Source organism: Antechinus flavipes, chromosome 3 (genome assembly GCF_016432865.1).
Source record: "Antechinus flavipes isolate AdamAnt ecotype Samford, QLD, Australia chromosome 3, AdamAnt_v2, whole genome shotgun sequence".
Classification (NCBI taxonomy): Eukaryota; Metazoa; Chordata; class Mammalia; order Dasyuromorphia; family Dasyuridae; genus Antechinus; species Antechinus flavipes.
In genome coordinates, this window is record NC_067400.1 from 590,836,574 (window position 1) to 590,856,997 (window position 20,424).

At 38.5% G+C, this 20,424-nt stretch overlaps 1 protein-coding gene across 2 annotated transcripts in view; it reads right to left on the reverse strand.

Annotated features, from left to right (window-relative positions):
* KAZN (kazrin, periplakin interacting protein) overlaps nucleotides 1-20,424 on the reverse strand; it is a 1,462,370-nt gene that overhangs the window by 15,173 nt on the left and 1,426,773 nt on the right. For both annotated transcript variants that reach the window (XM_051988503.1, XM_051988504.1), the window contains 4 exons: nucleotides 19,089-19,207; nucleotides 8,768-8,999; nucleotides 6,542-6,643; nucleotides 4,764-4,930 (listed from right to left, as the gene is read on the reverse strand). In XM_051988503.1, coding sequence (XP_051844463.1) covers nucleotides 4,764-4,930; nucleotides 6,542-6,643; nucleotides 8,768-8,999; nucleotides 19,089-19,207 — 620 coding nt within the window. The remainder of the gene's footprint in view (nucleotides 1-4,763; nucleotides 4,931-6,541; nucleotides 6,644-8,767; nucleotides 9,000-19,088; nucleotides 19,208-20,424) is intronic.

Consider the following 20,424-nt stretch of genomic DNA (forward strand, 5'->3'; position numbering starts at 1 on the left):
GCACCTTAGAAGTTTAGTTCAGAGAGAAAAAAGGCTTCAGTGTACCATCAGAAAGTGCCTCAGATCCAGGACTTGAGGAGAGCCAAAGATAAAATAGAACCACTTGCCAAATGTGTCAGTGACCAATGATGGAGAATGAAAATATCCTGTCCAGTTGATAAAGTCCTAAAGGTTTTTTTTTTTTTTTTTTAGTAAAAATGACAAGGGAATTATTTAGAGGGTGTGGTGGGAGTGGTGAAAATCAAGCAATATAAAAACAAAAGATATAAGTAAAAATCTATTTTTAAAAAAACTTTTGGTTGTTCCGCGGCTTCCTCCACATTGACATCAGTCTCTAGAGACACTCCCATATTTCCTCTTACAATCGTATCTCTTGATTCAGACCAGTTCTAATGATCTTGTGATGAACAGAGCTATCTACACCCAGAGTTCTTAGAGGCATGTAGGAACTGAGTGTGGTTCACAACATAACATTTTCACTCTTTTTGTTGTTATTAGCTTGCATTTTCTTTTCTTTCTCATTTTTTCTTGTTTGATTTGATTTTTCTTGTGCAGCAAGATAATTATATAAATATGTATACACATATTGGATTTAGCATATATTTCTATTATATTTAACATATATTGGATTATTTGCCATCTAAGGGAGGAGGTGGAGAAAGGGGAGGGGAAATTAGAACACAAGTTTTGCAAGGATTAATGTTGAAAAATGAAAAAGTATAATAAAAAAGTTGCATATGTTTTGAAAAAAAAGCTTTAATAAAAAAGAAAGGAAAAGAAAAGAATTGTATCTATTTGTCTTTGGAAATTCCATCTTTCAAGATTCCCATCTGTTCTGGGCTAATATCCCTGAAAGAATTCTAGTTCATTCAATCCTATCTTTCTTTCCTTTCAATCCTTTGAAGTCTGTTTGCCCCAAATCTAGGGTGCATGCTAGGTCATGCCCACATTTCCTTTTCTTTTCTACCACAAATTCTGGATTAGTGAGAATGAAAAATAAAAACAAAACCTTCCTTTTGTTGTTCCTCCTTAGGTAAGATCTTTAATCTATGTGGGACTTAAGTTCCCCATTTGTAAAATGAAGCAAACTTTCCTTGCTTACCTCACAGAATTAGCATGGTACTCAATGATAATGCACAATTCTATGATGTATTGAATAAGTGCAAAAATGAAATTATCTTTAAAAATTAAGAAGGGAGCAGCTAGATATGCATTAGATAGAGCACAGGCCTTGGAGTCTGGAAAACCCGATTTCATATCCAGCCTCAGACACTTAACACTTACTACGGTAGCTGTATGGCCCCGAATAAAACAAAACAAACAAACAAAAGAAAAATCAAGAAGTTATTAGTGCACCTGAGTTTCAGAGCTATAAATAGAGATTTTTATGTTTGGATCAGGTAGCAAAAAATACACTTGGGGCAAGGGACAGGACATTTGTCCTGAAATGCAGATTGGTGGAGGTAAATGGAGGTGGTGGCCTGGGCAAGAGCTCACTTGAAGTGCAATTTCCATGTGCCATTTGATAATATTTTATTTTGTTATTGTTATTGTTTAGTCATATCCGACTCTTCCCAATTCCATTTAGCATATTCTTGGTAGAGATATCAGAGCAGCTGCCATTTCCTTTTTCAGTTCTTTTTACAGATGAGGAATGAGGCTAGTGTCTGAGGTTGGATTTGAACTCAGCAAAATGAGTCTTCCTATTCTAAGCCCAGCATTCTGTGCAATATGGTGTTGATGAGGTGCAACTTCTAGGGGAAATATAGCAATAATCCTGAGATTCCCTGATGCTATTGTTCTAACAATTTGTCTGACAATGAATCCAATATCTCCTGGCCTTAAGAATACTATAGTAGAGTCCTACAAACATTGCTAACTTTCAGATGAACAATTTGTTGGTCAGTGATAACTAAGTTCCTGAAATAATAGTGAATAATCAGTAGTTCTCAAACTTTTGTTTTCAGTATCTTTATCCTATTAAAATTATTGAGCATCTCTCCAAAGCACTTTTGTTTATCTGGATTTTAGACATTTACGATATTGGAAATAAAAATTATATTTGAATTTGTAGACCCTCTAAAAGGGTTTCAGAGATCCCTCAAACCTACTTGTAAGCCATAGATTTAGCAAATAAGTAACATGAAGCTCTGGTCTTTTCTTATAAATTTATCTTCTTGCTCCTGGTTCTTTGTTAAATCCTTTTGGAACTTGGTCCACTTCAATTGGTGATATAATTGTGGTGTCTTTCCCCTGCCCCCATTGCCATATGATATCTCTCCTAACTCCACTATGCTTCCCAACCCCACTTTTCCTCCTTATAGCTAACTAGCTCTTTTGGGGTGCTAAGTCCCTTTCAGGATTTAGCCTGCCAACTAAGGGCATTACTCAGTCTCATGGGGTGTTCTGTTTTTCTCAGATAATTTTGAGTTCAACTGAGGAACTTGTTTTTCATAGTGCTTTTCCACTCTATTTACATTCCCTTCATTTGCCTGCAACCTATTTCTTTAATAAATATATCTTCTGCAAAAGAGAGTGGCCATTGTAAATTCTTCACATGACCAAACCCCAACTTTTTCTGCCATTGTCTGGTGTCTATATTACCTACATCATTTTGATCCTCAAACCACACCAGTGCCTTGTATTATTTTGTCTAACCTGTTTTTGCTAATCAAGTGGTAAGTTTGGTTGTTTCTTTACTACTGAAGGATGGCAGTCATATCAGTATCTTATAAATTCCAGAATTCTGGAAAAAGCTCCATTTACCTTATCCTAGTTAAAACTAGGCTAAATTTGACTTCTGGTTATGTTATTTACTCCTTATGTGATGGTGGACAAATCATCTCCCCTTTCTGGGAGATAATTAAAAGGAGAAAATTGGGCTAATTGGACAACATTGAGGGGTTCCTAACTGAGTCAAGAACCCTTTTTGGCAGTCCAGAGAAGCTTATTGGCCCTATGTTCTCAGAACAACATTTTTAAATGCATAAATTGGAATATATAGGATTACAGAATAAATCATTTATATTAAAATAATATTTTCAACATGCATTTTAAGAAATGTATTTTATATATCAATATGCATTTTAAAAAACACCTAGAAGCACCTATATGGGACAATGGATAGAGAACTAGCTTTGAAGTCAAAAGAACCAGAGTTCAAATCTGGCCTCAAATACTTTCTAGCTGTGTGACCCTGGACAAATCACTTAATTCTGCCTCAAAAAATCCCCCTAAATTCTCAGACCTCAGCTTAAGAATTCCTAGAGGTGAAGATTTCTTAGGTCTCTCCTATTTCTTGATTCTTCCCTATTTTGATGCTCATCCCTGAGACCTGGGGATATCTCATCAAAGTCTCAGCCTAAAACATGATATGTGCCTTTTTTTCCTTACAGGGACTTTTGCAGTCACCTGACATTAGGTGCTTCCTTTCAAATAGGGAGAAATAAGTGGTTAATTCTTTATTTGTGGAGAAAAAGGCTAGGCTGATCCCAAATGGCCCAAAGAATTCTGTGGCAGCTTCCTGAGCATAAAAGCACATGATCACTAAACCTTACCTATATTGTTCTTTGAGTAAGAAAATTTAGTTTAAGTGTTAAGATCCTCACTGCAGAATGGAGTGAAGGGAGCGGGAGGGGAAAAAATAGTTACTCCCTGGCATCATCTAGGGAACCAGTGTCCAAGCTGGTTCTCTGATCCCTGACACTATTACCTTTAACTTTAATATAACTATAAACTTTAACTTTCACAACCAACCCTAGCTGGAGGTGAGGTAAGTAATGGCATCTGCTCTGGAATTCAAATCCAACTTCAGACATGTATTAGTTCTTCCTGATCTAAATCTATGATTCTAGGATCTACCAACCTCCCACTCAGAGCAAAGATCCCCTCCATTTCTGTCAGATGACCCCTCTGCCTCTATTTAAATATTCACAGAGATAAAGAATCTACTATTCACTCTAAGAGATGTCCATGAGAGAAAGTTCTGGTGGTTAGGAAGTTCTTAGAAGGAGACAAAAATAGGTCTTTCTTTAATTTTCCCCATCTCTCCTGCTTTTGTCTCTCCCCACCCCCCTCAGGCATTTAGGATTAAGTGACTTGCCCAGGGTCACACAGTCAGGAAGTGTTAAGTGTCTGAGGTCAGATTTGAACTCAGATCCTTCTAACTTCAGGGCTGGTGCTCTATCTCCTACACCAACTAGCTGCTTCTGCTTTTGTCTTCTTAATGACCTCTGCAGTCTCTAACATTCCTTCCTCCCTCCCTCCCTTCCCTCCTCCCTCCCTCCCTCCCTTCCTTCTCCCTCCCTCCTTTCCTCCCTCCCTTCCTTCCTCCCTCCCTCCCTCCCTTCCCTCCCTCCCTCTCTCCCTTCCCTCCCTCCCTCCCTCCTTCCCTTCCTTCCTTCCTCCCTTCTTTCCTTCCTCCCTCCTCCCTCTCTTCCTTCCTTCCTTCCTCCTTCCTTCCTTCCTTCCTTCCTTCCTTCCTTCCTTCCTTCCTTCCTTCCTCCTTCCTTCCTTCCTTCTTCCTTCCTTCCTTCCTTCCTTCCTTCCTTCCTTCCTTCCTTCCTTCCTTCCTTCCTTCCTTTCTCCCTCCCTACTGCCCTTCTTCCTTTCTTCCCTCACAAATACTAAATTTCCACCAATAAGGCTCCATACTGCCCTATCAGCATCACAGGTGTGCTTTGTTAGCATCTAAATTGGAGTACCTTGTCTTTCCTCTTCTCCCCCCAAGAAGACCCCAGAAAGAAGCAGAGGCAGCCACTCACCTGGCAGGGTTGATAATGGTGCTCATCTCCTCAGCCAGGTGCCTCCGAAGGATGTGCCTCCCACTGGGGATGCCCAGGGCTGTTGCCATGGCTTCTGCCGTGAATGTGGGCTCTAAGACCAGCACTGCTCCGTGGACACCACTGTTGGTCAGGTTGTCAGCATACTCCTGGGGGACAAAGTCAGGGATGGGGAATCAGTCTGGCTCTGTTTGGCACAATAGATCAACACAGAATATTCATGAAAGTCAAGTGTTCCATTTCCTCTGAGGATTAGCTACCTTCATACAGAAGAAGAACTTTTATCTTCTGCAAGTCACATCTGCTCTAAGATCAGAGATCTCAAGGATTACTAACTAAAATCATGCTGAAGTGACCTTTGAGATCATCTAGATCGGACTAGATCCCTCATTCTACAATTGAGGAAACAGGTTTAGAGAATTTAAGTGACTTACTCAAGATCATACAGGTAGTTAAAATCAGAGAAGGCTGTGAATCCGACTTTTGAGCCATTTTGTGAGCCATTAGCATAGTTGGTCAGAAATTCACTGAGCATGTCTGTAAGGAGAATCTATTTCTAATCCTTGCCAGCCATTGGTCATTACCCATCAGTGGCCAGGCAAGAGAGTGTGAATGTTTCAGTGCCATCTATCCCCATTACTTCAAATAATGACATATTGACATTTCATTTTTCTATAACACTTTCTTACTGTGAAATAAGGAGTCCCAGAATTTCACAATTGAAGTCTAATAATATATAGTCCCCCAAAGGCAGATCTGCCATAATGACCCTTTTCTGAAAGGGGGAGGGGTAGCCTGAACCTCTGGATGTCCTGGCTGTTGGTCAGACCTGGGGACAGTTTTGGCTCATGTGGCAGAAGGGCTCTTGCCCCATTCCCTTAAATTGTAGAAAACTCCATAGTCTCTCTCTTTTTTCTTTTTCATTTTTTTGCTGAGGCAATTGGGGTTAAGTGACTTGCCCAGGGTCACATGGCCAGGAAGTATTAAGTGTCTGAGGTCAGATTTGAACTCAGATCCTCCTGACTTCAGGGCTGGTGCTCTATCCCCTGCACCACCTAGCTGCCCCTCCATAGTCTCCCTAGATTAAGTGAAGTCTTTATTGTATAGATGAGGTTGAGAATAAGGATTTATCTACAATCATATAGCTAAGCAGATAAACTAGCCAGGACTTGAATCTAGGTCTCCTGATACCAAGTCCATCTGTCATAATGATTCCTAGAAAAACGAAATCAAGTGCTCCAAGTCTGATTATGTCTTAGAGGACAACATAATTTATTTTTATTATTATTTCTAGGCTAAGACCCTTTCCACCATACTCTTTCTGATCTAGCCATCTCTTCCTTATTTCATCTCCCACCTCTGCACCTTGGCATTGGCTGTTTCTCATGTCTTGAAGAATTTTCGTCCTCACTTCCATCTCCTAGAATCTTTGGCTTCCTTCAAGACTCAGTGCTACCTTCTTGACTTTAGTACTTTCCCTTCTAAGGCTACCTTCTATCTACTCTGTATGTGTTGTACATGTATCTATGTGTATATATTGTCTTCCCCAGTAGAACAGAAGTTCCTTGAAGGCAAGCAGTATTACTTGTCAGAGAGAGCTCAGTATACGTTAAGTGCTTAATAAATGCTCATTGATGGAAGAATCCTATCAAAGAGTACCAGCAAATGGCTCAAACCTAGGAAAATGTTGGAGTACACCAACATTTGCATTTCTATTAACCTAGACTTGTATTTTAATCAGGTTCCCAGAAGTGCCATACCTTCAGGTCAATGTCCCGTACCCACTTGAGCACTCGCTGATTTGTCCAGACCACAGGGTCAATGTTCTGTGTCTCACAACGAGCCCTTCGCTCCTGCAGAACCTTTAAAAATAAAAAATAAAAAACTAATGAGCTGAAAACAATACAAGGACTCTTAGAATTTAAGAGACAATGAAATCTTAGCAATGAAAGCAAGAGACATCTTCTGATCTTGCCACTACAATCATTAAATTCCCCTCAGTTTCTCAAGTTTTCTCTGAGAAATGGGAATACATTTTAATACTATAGGCTTTAGATTTGGAAGGGACCAGAAAGATTATTTATCATCCCATTCCATTCAACCATTCCATTTTACAGATGAATTGCCAATAGTGAGATCCATCAATGGTACAGCATGTGATTAGAACCCCCAGCCTTTGATTTTACATCTATTTATCTCTCTGCTATATGCTGATTGTATTAACCCAGATGGCAAAGGTCCCCAGAGGCAGTTGTGTCATATTGACCTTTTTTTCTGGAGGAGATTGTTGGATCTTGGTTCTAGAGCTTCAAGAAATCTTGAGTCATTTGGCCTAATCTCCTCATTTTATAGATGAAGAGACCAAGTCTGAATCCTTGAATGTTATGGCTGGTGGCCTGATCTGGGATAGATCAGGTCTATTTGGCAAAAGGGATCCTAATTTATTTCCTTTGCTTGAGGGTTACTATAATGACTTAGGCAGATTCTCTTACAAAATATATATAAAAAGTTAGCTCTCCAAAGACCAATTCTATTTTGCACAACATTTGCATGAGGTAAGACAAACATCAAGTCACACAGAAGCCCTTCTCATTCTTTTTCATCCTACCTCATACATTCCTAGAGCCATTGCCCTGATATGTTGAGCTGACTCAATTTGGCAACTCTATTATTATTATTATTATTATTATTATTATTATTCTCGTCCTCATCATCATTGTCATCATCATCTACTACTGGTTGGGCGCTGCCTCCACAGGCCCAGATTGTTGGATCTTAGTTCTAGAGCTTCAAGAAATCTTCAGAGTCATTTGACCTAATCTTCTCATTTTATAAATGAAGAGACCAAGACTTTAGAGAGGAGAATTGGCCTGTTCATGTCACGCAAGTAATTTATGGCAGAGCCAAGGTTCAACCTTGAGTCTCATAAATTTAGATCCAACGCTCTCTCTTTTTTTTCTTTTCATCGAATTTATTTTGACTTTCATGATTATTTTTTAATAGTTTTTTATTTTAAAAATATATGCAAATACAGTTTTCAATATGGTAGAACCAAGGTTCAACCTTGGGTCCCATAAATCCAGACCCAACTCTCTCTATTTTCTTTTCATCTAATTTATTCTGACTTCCATGATTATTTTTAATAGGTTTTTTATTTTCAAAATATATGCAAATAATTTAATTTTGTTTCTCTTTTTTTACTTTTTCTTGTGTGACATGATAATTATATAACTATGTATGCATATATTGAATTTAACATATATTTCTTTTTTTTTCAATTATGAATTTCTATGCAGATGGGTTCCCAGTTCTTTTTTTTTTTAATTTTTATTTAATAATTACTTTATATTGACAGAATCCATGCCAGGGTAATTTTTTTTTACAACAGTATCCTTTGCACTCATTTCTGTTCCAATTTTTTTCCCCTCCCTCCCTCCACCCCCTCCCCTAGATGGCAAGCAGTCCTTTATATGTTTGATATGTAACATATATTTCTACCATGTTTAACATATATTGGATTACTTGCCATCTAAGGAAGGAAGTAGGGGAAGGGGGAAAAATTGGAATACAAGGTTTTACAATGGCTAATGTTGAAGAATTGTCCATGCATATGTTTTAGAAAAAATATTAATTCAATGATTTGAAAGCAAATATATATGCAAATATAGTTTTCAACATTTGCCCTTTCAAAACTTTGTGTTCCAAATTTTTCTCCTTTTCCCCCTCATCCCCTCCCCCTAGACAGTAAGTCATCCAATATATGTTAAATATGTGCAATTCTTCTATACATATTTCCACATTTATCATGCTCAACTCTTTTTCTACAATGCCTATTTGTTGAGGGTGGCTTCCTTCCATGGAAAGCCTCAGGGGGATGGAGAAGTTGGTTGGCCCTTGAAGGGGCAGCATAGCTCTAGAACCAGCATTTTCTTGGCCCAGGCCAGAGCCCAAGTTGGAACACATCTCACCCCTCCCTTTGTCCTCACCTCCTTGCTGAAGTTCACTTGGTAGAGAAGCTGGATGCCTAAGAGGATGCTGACCTGGTGAAATTTTTTGGACACATTCAGGTGTTTCTCTAAGTCTCGCTTCATCAGAGAGTTGAGCATCCTCCCATCGATGAGGTGGTTGTGGAAGGCTTGGGAGTACTGGGGCAGGCCGATGTCATTGAGCCACGCCTTAGCCACCCAGTGGTGGTCCAGGTCTGAGGCTTTTGACAAGCTGATCGAGGAGAGACCGAGAGGTGGGGTCAGAGAAAAGTACTCCAACAGAGGGATGGAGACAGAACAGAGACATATCAAGATACAGAGACAGAGAGACAGAACAGCGAAAAGAAATGAGATCAGGGACAAAGACAGGATTAAGAACAGGAAAGCAGAATAAAGAGAGAGAGGAGGATGTGGAAAGGAAGGCAGAAGGCATATTGTGCCTGTCACTACTATCATTGTCTGAGGAGAGAGAGGAGACAGGAGAGAAAGACAGCAAGATCGTGGGAGACAGGGAGATATGGCTGTGAATGAAAAGCAACAATATTAAACAGACAATGAGAGGGAGATGGAGACAGACAGGCAAAGAGAGCAAAGTAAACAGGGAGTGACACTGAGAGAGAGGAGAACAGAGAAAGTGATACATGCAGAGAATAAGAGACAGAAATTTAAAAAAAAGGAAGAGATATAAATAGAGAATAAAACATCACAGAGAAACAGAGATAGGAAAGGGAGGAAAAAAAGATATCCATTTCCAGAGGCATCTCCAACATGGCCAGGTACAGCTGCCCAGCATTCTTGATGTGTTCTAATATATTTTCATTCCTCCCTAACATTATGCCCCCTAAGAATCCATGTCTACTCATTTCCCCCCAAATAGACCATATGCATTCACAGGAACAGTCATTGAGAGTTATAAGGAACCTCATCTAGTCCTACTCCTAATTCTACAGATGAGGAAACTGAGACCCAGAGCGGTTGAAAGGCTAATACAAAGTCCCACAATCAGGAAGGATGGAATCAGATCCAAATTCTCCTAACTCCTAACTCCAAATAAAATGCTCTTCCTATAACAGTATGTAATTATCTCTCAAATCAGCAGAGGGCACATTCTGCAGAGCCCTCCTTCAGCCTCTCCGAGGACCCTTTCTGAGTTTCCATTGCTTTTCTCCTCTGTAAAACAGAAGGATTGGATTCAGTGGCTTAGCATTCACCAGCCTCCCTCTGTGGGTGCCCTCAGCCTGGATGTGACTCACGGCTATCATACAGTCCTTCACCACACGGTGGCAGGATGATAGCAGGAATGGTCTGTAACTAGCTAAGAAGCAGCAGATGTTGGGGATCCATCCTGGCTTAAAGACCAGCACAAGGGAGGCAGTGCCCAATTAGAGAGAAGCACAGTCTAGGGAAGGAACACTGTGGGAGCCTCTCCCAAAGGGGAGAACGAAGTAAACCAAAAGTCCCCAGAGTGTCTTCTCCCTTCCTTTGCTGGAGAAACACCCTTAGATTCCAAGCTTTATAGCAGTGGTTCTCAAAGTCTGGTCCAGAGCAGCCTGGGAATCTCTGAAATCCTTTCAGAGTCTACAAATTCATAATTGGTTTTTATTTTTAATGTGATCAATATCTATAAGTATAACCCACATAAACAAAAACTCTTTGGACAGATCCTCAATTATTTTTAATAGGATAAAGATATTGAGAACAAAAGTTTGAGGACCACTGCTTTATAACCTCCATGGCAGAAGGGACATGCTATTCCCACCTTGTTCACTTTATAGAGGAGAACTGATGAACGAAGAATAGAAAAGCCTAAATTTGAACCCAGGCTTTTGGGCCCCAAATCTGGTTTTCTTCCCCCTGTACTATACTGCCTCCAATGGTCAGTGCTGGGGAAACGAGATTGAATCATGTGGAAAGTATTTTAACTAGGAAGGTGAACTGGGTAAATGCCCAGGTACAACCTAGATGGATTGGACACAGAGATAACCTTGGCTCAGAACAGGGATTCCTTGTATTTGAGCCTCCACTTGTCTCTAGATAGCTAATCCTGCTCAGTGGACTTCTCTTAGCCCAAGACCTAATGAATGGATTACAGTTATAAAACAGTCTTCCCTGGAGTCCAAGGGCTGGGATTTAAATCCCACTTTTAGTTTGTATGATCTGTGCGACCTTAAACAAGACATTTAACTTCCTTGGGCCTCAGTTTCTCTATCTGCAAAATATGAGGGCTGGACTATCCTTTAAGGTCCCTTCTGGCTCTATGTCTATGATCCCAGGGATAACAGGTTTTCCAGGAAGAAGTGATAGGCATAAGATCATTCAGTTAATAAGTGTCAGAGGCAGGATTTGAATCCAGATTTTCTGACTTCTATCTTAACAGATCACCCTGCTAGCTCTCCTTTCTATGGCCATCTGTAGTTTAGAACCCCTTTCTCCTCACAATCATGGAATGCAGGTGATTCAGATTCTAATATTCATATCATTTAGAGCCTAGAATCCTGGTGGTTGTTTACTCATTTCAAACATGTCTTCATTACCCCAGAGACTTCTGTCCATGGGTTTTTGTTTGGCCAAGACACTTAAGTGGTTTGCCATTTCTTTCTCCAGTGAACTTGCCTGAGAAGGAGGTTTCTGAGACTGAATTTGAACTCAGGTCTGCCTTACTCCAAGCCCAGCACTCTATTCATTGTGTCACCTAGTTGTCTTGGAATCCTAGTTATAGCTAATTAAATAGTCATGAAATCTTTTCTACTGCTAGCAGTGCTAGTCTTCCATTCACCTGATTTTATATCTCAGTCACCCCCCACCCTTCTCTCTCTCCTTTTGTCTCTCTATCTCTATTTCTCTCTGTCTCTTTGTCTCTCTTTCTCTATCTCTGTCTCTCTGTCTCTTTGTCTCTGTCTTTTGTCTTTCTCTGTCTCGTTTTTCTGTCTGTCTCTTTCTTTCTTTGTCTGTCTCTGTGTGTGTTTGTCTCTATCTCTGTCTCTTTATCTGTCTCTCTCTCTGTCTCTGTATCTCTTTTTCTCTCTCTCCCCTCCTTTTCCCCCTGCTCCCTCATTCCCTATAAGTGATCAATTGATGTGTCTTCCATTCATGTCTCACACTATCTCTTCTTCTGTTCTTTCTGCCCACTCACAAGACCACCTCCCTGGTCCCGGACATCATCAATTTTAACCTGGACTACTACAACAGCTTTCTATCTGATCTCCCTGCTCTGGGCTTCTTTCAACTCCAATCCATCTTCTGTACAACTGCCAAAGTGATTTTCCTTAAGCACAGGACTGTCCACATCAGTCCTATACTTAATAAGCTCCAGTGATTCCCTATTACCTCTAAGAAAATAAAATAAACTCTGCTGACATTTAAAGTCCATCTTTAGAACTTGGCTCTAATCTACCTTTTAAGGATTATTTTATATTGCTCCTCATTCCATATCTTATAGTCCAGCCAAATCCTAATTACAGAACTGCCTTCAGACATTTGGGAAGCTGTTCTGTCAGTCACTCAACCAGCAGCATTTATTAAGGGCCTACTGTGTACCAGGCATGATGCTAAGTGCTGGATGAATGCTTGGTCTCAGAAGGTATAATTTGAAGAACAATAGGGATATTTAACTCTTCTGTACTTATTCATTAGATTTATTCTGTATTTCCATACCAATACACACGTATACTTATATGTGTATGTGTATACTCATCTTCCCTGTTCAAATTTGTAAGCTTCTATGAGTAGGATTATTTCAATTATTAGTCTTATATCCCCAATGCCTAGTGTACACAGTAGACACTCAATAAATGATTGCAAATAGATTGATTGTAGTGGAAATAGGACAATTTAAGTTTGAAGTCGGGGGAAAACCTCCTTATAATTAAAGCTGTCCTGAAGCAGAATGGATCTCCTCAAGAGGTAGTGAATTCCCCATTACTGAATTTCTTGGTCAGGGAGTATTGCAAAAGGCTGTATAAAGTTTTGTTGTTGTTCAGTACTTTTTTAAAGTCACATTTGACTCTCCATGACACCATTTGGGGCTTTTTTGGCAAAGATACTAGAGTGGTTAACTACTTCCTTCTCCGGATCATTTTACAGATAAGGAAACTGAGGTGAACATATTGAATTGACTTCTCCAGTGTCACATAGCTAGGAAGTATCTGAGGCCAGATTTGAACTCAGGAAAATGAGTCTTCCTGACTCGGCACTCTATCCACTGTCCCACTTAGCTGCACTACAAATGTTAGCTATTGGTATTTGAATTCTCAGATTAGAAAGATCCTTAGAAGTTGTCTAATCCAAATAGATCAAGAATCCCCTTTACACTAGGGAAAATTAGGTGACACAGTATAAAGTCAGGAAGGACTGAGTTCAATTTCAGCCTCAGACATTTACTTTCTGGGAGAGGTGGTATTTGAGGGAGTGAGGGTGGAAAAAAAAACACAGATCAGGGGATCTAGAGAACTGGATCCTGTCTTCTGAGGCAGTGTCTAACAGATCGAGCTCGAACAGGTCAGGACCAAGGATAGGGTATCCAAGGTCTGTGATCACTGAGCGTTTATTGCAGTTGCCCAACAGATATCTGAAGAAAGGTAAGTTTCCTAGCCATTTGCCAAGGTGTAAGGTCCTGGCTGTTTGCCAGGAAATATTAACCATCCCTAGATAGGTTTTATTAATCCTTCCCTCTTTCCTCCTTTTTCTTCTCCTCCTTCTTCTGTTTCTGCTCCTCCTCCTCCTCTTCTCTCTCTCTGTCTATCTGCATCTGTCTCTCTGTCTGTCTCTCTCTTGTCCTCCTTACTTTACAGAACTCCTCTCAAGTCTCAGGTCTCATAGCTTTCTAGCTTCAAACCAGCCTGTTTAAAAAAAATCTGCAAAGCTGGTTGTGCAAATAATAGCATACACCACCAGATTTGATTAATTAACTGAGCAAAAAATGATGGGGGAACCAGTGAAGGAAATAATTATGCAAAACAAAATGTGTCAAGTTTATAAAATGCCTCTCTCCTTCCTGCCACCCCAAGAGCTAAGTCTGTACTCATTCTCCCCTTGCTAGGGATGAAGAGAATATGTAAATACCCCTCAAACTCATCGACCTCCTAGCCTTCGGGAGGATTAAAGTAGTGAGGAAGGAGAAAGAAAGGGAAGGAGGGAGAAAGGGAAGGAGGGAAGGAGGCAGTGTTGTGGGGTGTGGGAAGTGGTATCATAATAACAGCAATAAATGATATATGTTGGTATATATGTATATATACATACATATACCTGCATGTATGTACATATATAATTCATATATGGATCTCTGTATAAAGTAAATATACACATACACAAAGACATATAAATGTATATAGATAGATAGATGTGTGTATATATATGTCTTAAAACATTGTTTACATATTAAAAATGATTTAGGGAGTTTCTCTGATTTGTTTGAATAAGGCATCCACCATGGATTTGGGGATGAGTGCTCTGATTTTATGCAATTTCTCATTATGCCACGCTACAGGGAGAGTGCTTTACTCTAACAGGTCAAAGAAGCTTCCCTGGTGCTCTGCTAGTGTGTATATAATATTTTATAGTAGACTTTGAGAAGAAGTAAGGCACAATAGTCAGAATGCTGGGCTTAGAGACCAGAAAACCTGAGTTCAAATTATGCCATTATGCCTACTAACTATATGACATGGAATAAATGATTTCATTTCTATTTGCTCTGAGCAACTCCTTGGAATTTTCTTAATGTGTCATCAGTAAGTTGTGATTTATATTAGTAGAGAGAGTTCCATGCTGGGAGATCCCAACATTTAAGGTTTGCAAAGTGCTTTACAAGCCCTATATCATTGGAGCTTTGTAACAAGAAGTAAGAGTTTCCACTTTTAACATTATATTATCCTTGTGTTCCAGATAAGGAAAGTGAGGCTCCCAAGATCACAGAGGTTGTTTCCTCACTGGGACTCAAATCCAGATCTTCTTCACTGGGAGTCTGATGCTTGATAGAGTATCTTTTTCAGGCTTCCTCTTGAGGGAACATAGTGGGGCAGCTGTCCAAGGTTCAGCCAAGCTGAGGTGAATAGGATGGAGAAGCAGGGCTATTGGGTCAACAAACAGATTTCCACTTGCATCAGAATTCTCTTCCTTTCCTTTACCTATGCTCTCTTCCCCTTCTTTTGGGACTCTAGTAGAGTATATGTTCCTTGAGGGCTGAGACTTTTTCACTTTTGATCACTTTATTCTCAAGGCTCAGCACAGTGCTTGGCACATTGGGACAGAGAATATAACTATTAGGGAACTCCCTCCACCAGTGCATGTGAGAAATCCCTCAAGAGGTTTAAGTGACTTGCTCTGCTGAGGTCACACAGTCGATATATGAGAAGCAAGGCTTGAACACTGGTCTTCCCGGCTTACACGCCAGCTCTCAGTTCATACAGCCATTATAATGTATTATTTTATTGCTTTTGATTATTATTAATTATATAATATAAAAATTTGATTATAATATATTAATAATATATTGTATTGATTTTATAGTAATTATAATTATATTGGCGTTAATTATATTATTTCGTAACATTTTGTATTAATTTTAATTATATTATTTTTTAATATTTGATACATAGTAGATGCCTTAATGAAGGCAGCTTGGTGACCCTATAGTGTATAAAGTCCCCACCTGGTGCCAGGGACACTCATCTTCCTGAATTCAAATCTGGCCTCAGACACAAGCCACTTTATCCTATTTGCCTCAGTTTCCTTATCTGTTAAAAATGAACTGGAGAAGGAAATGGAAAACCCCTCTAGTGTCTTTGCCAAGAAAATCCCAAAGGATGTCATGAGGAATCAGGCACAATTGAAATTTCTGAACAACCATAAAATGTGCCTTACTTGAACGCTTATAAATTGATTGGTTAGTTGATGGGTTGGGAATTGGAGGGGATCTTGGAGAGCTTGATGAGACTTTAGGCCAAAGAATTAAAGAGCTTCAGAATTGGAAAAAGATATCAAAGTACATTTAGTTAACCTATACTTGTCCAAGAATCCCTTTTCTAACAAGTGATCATCTAGATTTGGTTTGAAAGCTATCAGTGAGAGGAAACTTACTAGTTCCTGAAGAATTCCATTTTACTTGTGGAGAGGTTTTTTTTTTTTTTTCTTTCCAAAGGGCTTTGGATAAGTGCTTAAAGAAGCATTTTCAATAATGTTTTCAAATAAGTGCTTTCAAAGAAGAAATTGCAAGCTATTAACAACCATAGGAAAGATTGTACCAATTCACTAAAAATAAGAGATATGTAAATTAAAACAACTCTAGGATTTTGCCTCATACCCAGTAAATGGGCAAATATAAAAGATAGATAAAATATAGAAAGATAGAAATTACTAGTTTTGGATATGTTATGGGAAAATAGGCACATTAACACTGTTGGTGAGGCTGTGCATTGAGCTAAATATTCTGGAAAACAATTTGAAATTATATGAGAGAAATCACTTCATATCCCAAGAAGGTCCAATGGGACATATACTCCAATAAGATCAAAAATAGAAAGAAAGATCCTTTGTGTAGCAAAATTTTCAAAGTAATGAACAAAGAAACTGAAAACAGAATGAGAGCCCATTGATTTGGGGATGGTTAAGCAAGTTGTATTATATAATGAAAATAATATATTATTATTATGCTATAGGAAATGAGGAATATGAGGAATTCAAACATGGAGTGACTTGTCTGAATTGGTGCATATTAAAGTAAAAATGTGCAAAACAACATAAACAATGACTAAAATAGTGTAAATGAAGAGAATATTAAAAGGAAACTTGAATTAATTCTATATATTTGTCATGAATCATCTTGGGCCTTGTAAAAGAGATGAAGAAAGGTATCTCCCTTCTCTTGGAGATGGAGGGGAGTATGGATGAATAATGTTGCATACATTGTCAAATGAAGTCTCAAGTAGTGATTGGTTTTGCTCAGTTGTTTTTGTTAGTTAAAAGGAAAGGTTTCAACAAAATGCATCAACAAAATTTTTTAAAAGAAAAAATTTTTGAAGGATTTTGGAAATCCCAGAAGAAATCAATGAATGAAAAATTTTTATTAAATGCCTTCTAAGTGACAAGCACTGAGCTAAATGGTGGCACTACAAATACAAAAGCAAAAGAACACTTGTTCTCAAGGAGCATACATTCCTTTTTTAAAAAAATGTTTATTTATTTAAAACTAAATACAAAATAAGAAATAGAAATAAGAAAATAAGAAACAAAATAGAAAAAGAAAGACAGAAAAGAAAAACAAAAAACAAAATAAAACAAAATATTGTCATGTGTCCCGAAAAATATCAGGGAGGATTCAAAATATGTAGCAATAAATTTCCATTTCAAGAAGGCATGTATATAATAGAAGAGATTACATATTCATGACAATCCATCTTTGCTTCCTTGTGTTCTCTGCTGTGCACTTTTTACTTTATTCTTTTTTTCTCCTTTCATCCTCCCCCCCACTTCCCCCAAGCAGGCTACAATTAGACATCAGTATATTTATATAAATACATACATATATACACACAGAGACATATATATTTTCACACATATATCTACATGCACCTACATGCATACATGAACATATGTTCGTTTATATGTGCATTTATGTGTGTAGACATATTTCTAAAACAGTGTCAATATGATTGAATATAATGCATATTTCCCTGTTGATTAAATCTTTAAATCTAACTTTGTCTGAGATCAGTGATTACTAGCTCTATTTGTTTTTTGCTTTTCTAATGAATTCTACTCTTAATTCTTCTTATAATGTTTGCATATATTTCTTATTTCCTATCCCTGTTAACTTTTCTACCTTAATTCTACTCCTTAATTTGCCTTGCTATTACTTAATCCCCCCCACTCATGGATCTCTCCATTATCTCCCTCCCCCACATACACATTTTTCTTCTCTCTTTATCCCTTTCTTATTTATTCATTAGAGTACTTTCATGTGGCAAAGCACTGGGTACTGATTCCATTCTGGCTGAGATTTACAAGGTAGAGGTTCCATTGTTAAGACAAAGCTGACTGAAATTTTCCAGATTATATGGCAATAGGAAGTTATGCCTCAGGAGTTCAAGGATGCTTCTACTGTCCATCCCATTCCCATTAAACTAAACGTTCTTCTGTGCCTCAACTTATCTTATGCTACCTTTTCCCTTCCACTTTATCCCATTTCCATTAATCTATATACCTTGTCCCACTGCCATAAATCAACTTGCTCTCCTAAACCTCACCTTATCTTATTCCCTTCCCCCTTATTTATTTATAGATTTTGGAGGGTACTATACCCTTTGTGTGTATGAGTGTATGTGTGCGTGTGTCCAATTGTGTGTGTGTGTGTGTGTGTAATATTCCCTATTTAATCCATTCTCAATGAAAACAGGTTTTCAGAACTACCATCCCTCTTCCCCCCTAGTGCTTCTGTATCTGTTCCTCCTCCACACCTCGTTAAAAAGCATAATTATTTTCTTTTCCTAGACGGTTTTCCTTTTCAGAGTCAAGTCATACTCAACTTTGCCCCAGTCTTTTTTTTGTGCTATCCAATTACTGAGGTCAATCTTAAACATATGGTTTATATTAAAAATATAAACAATTTGTCCTTGTTGAGTCCCTTGAAATGAATTTTTGATGTTGGCTCTTATATGTTAAATTTTCTATTGAGTTCAGTTTTGGTTGAGACAAAGTCCTGAAAATTTGTGAATTCATTGAATGCCCATTTGTTCACTCAATATTATTAATAGTTTTGCTGAATACAATATTTTTGGCAGCAGGAGCTTATGTTCTACCCAGAGCCCTAACCTTATATGAAAAGAACTCAATCATCTGAATCCAATTCTAGAAGTCCTTTCACTCTCTGATGTTGCCCATCCCCCCAAAGGACCACAGTTATCCTTTCCACATCATGGGGGTTAGAGGTGTGGCACTCTCTCCCCCAATCTGGAAAATCTATATAAAGTTGTTTGGTCTTCCATTGTATCAGAGAAGACATAATTATAATATTATAAGACAAAATATGGTGATATTATACAACACTCTACACACATTTTATGCATTTCTGAGTTTCTAAACTTTTCCTATATCATCTGTTGTTCTTCATGTGTCATTTGTGGCTTCCATAAAACTCCTCCCAAATTCCCATTTAATTTCTTAGGCCCACTTGCAATATATCAAAACCTCCATAGGAAGAGTCAAGATGTAAAAGGGATAATTGTGCTCTTGACTTTGATTAAAAAAAAACAAACCTTAAGATCAAGAGTGGAGAAGAGGTTCAAAGGGTGGTGAACCTGCTGGGAGTGAAGGGGTGAGAGAAGCTTACCATTTGCCAGTCTCTGCATCTCTGTAATCCTCAATTGCCAAGCGGAGTTTTCGACGATGCAAGGAGCTGCACACGCCAAGGCCGGTCTCCAGGTCTTCATCACTCAGACTCAGCAGCACCTGTGCCCAGGAGACATCAGGAGCTCAGGTCCCAGCAGGACTTTGGGGAGCCTCATCATAGACCCCTCCCAGGCTACAGAGAAGCATCAGCCTCAGGAAGCATCAGCAATATGGTCTCCCACAACTTAAGTCCTTCCAACTGGTCAATCCTTTTCTACTTTGCAAAGTCTAGTCACACTATAATTTAATTGTATTTTTGCCACAACCCTGAGAGTAGCTTATAACTTAGATGTAATAGGTTAATATAAAATACTATATTAAAATATTACCATATAATAATATGATGTGATAGATGATGAAAAAACACAGTATAATGTAATATTTTATTATATTACATATAATTATGATGCCTTATATAATAATGAGTAGTTTTTGAAGGTAGGTGATGTCATATAGGGACTAGACTTGGAATTAGGATTAGAATCTTGCCTCAGATACTTAACTAGCTATTGAACTATGGGCCAGTGACTTAACCTCTTTAATGATTCAGTTTTTTTATCTGCAAAATGGGAATAATAGTGCTTACTTCACAGGATGGTTTTGAGGACTGAATCAGATAAAGCAATATATGAAAAGTACTTTGCAAAGCTCAAAGTACTTATAGGTGTTTGTTGTTACTGGCAGTTTAAGTGGCTCCGTGGACAGAGGGGTGGGCTTGGAATGAGGAAGATGAGTTCAAATCTGACCTCAGACTGACTAGCTATGTGACCCTGGCCAAGTCATTTCACCCTGTTTGCCTCACTTTCCTCAGCTGTTAAAATGAATGGGAGAAAGAAATGGCAAATCATTCTAGAACTTTGTCAAGAAAATTCCAAATAGGGTCATGAGGAGTCAGAGATGACTAAAAATCTACTGAACAGCAGTTTTATATTTGTAAAATGAGCTGGAAAAGGAGGCCCCCATATGGAGTCACAAAGAGTCGGATATGACAGTATAACTGAACAACAACGTTGTTATCATTAACGTGAGGATTATAACTACACCTTCTTTATTGGATTTTTGTGAAAATTAACAAGATAATATTTGTAAAGAATCGTCAAAATCTTCTAAGTGCCATTATTATCATCATTAATGAGAATAATTACAATACTACTACCACTATTACTACAGATCCTTTGTCACCAGTCATTAGAAGACAACTGCATAGCCTAATAGATGTCAAGGAGGGGCCAAAATGCGCTGGTGAATGGAGCTTCCTCATCTGAGGGTCCAATGAA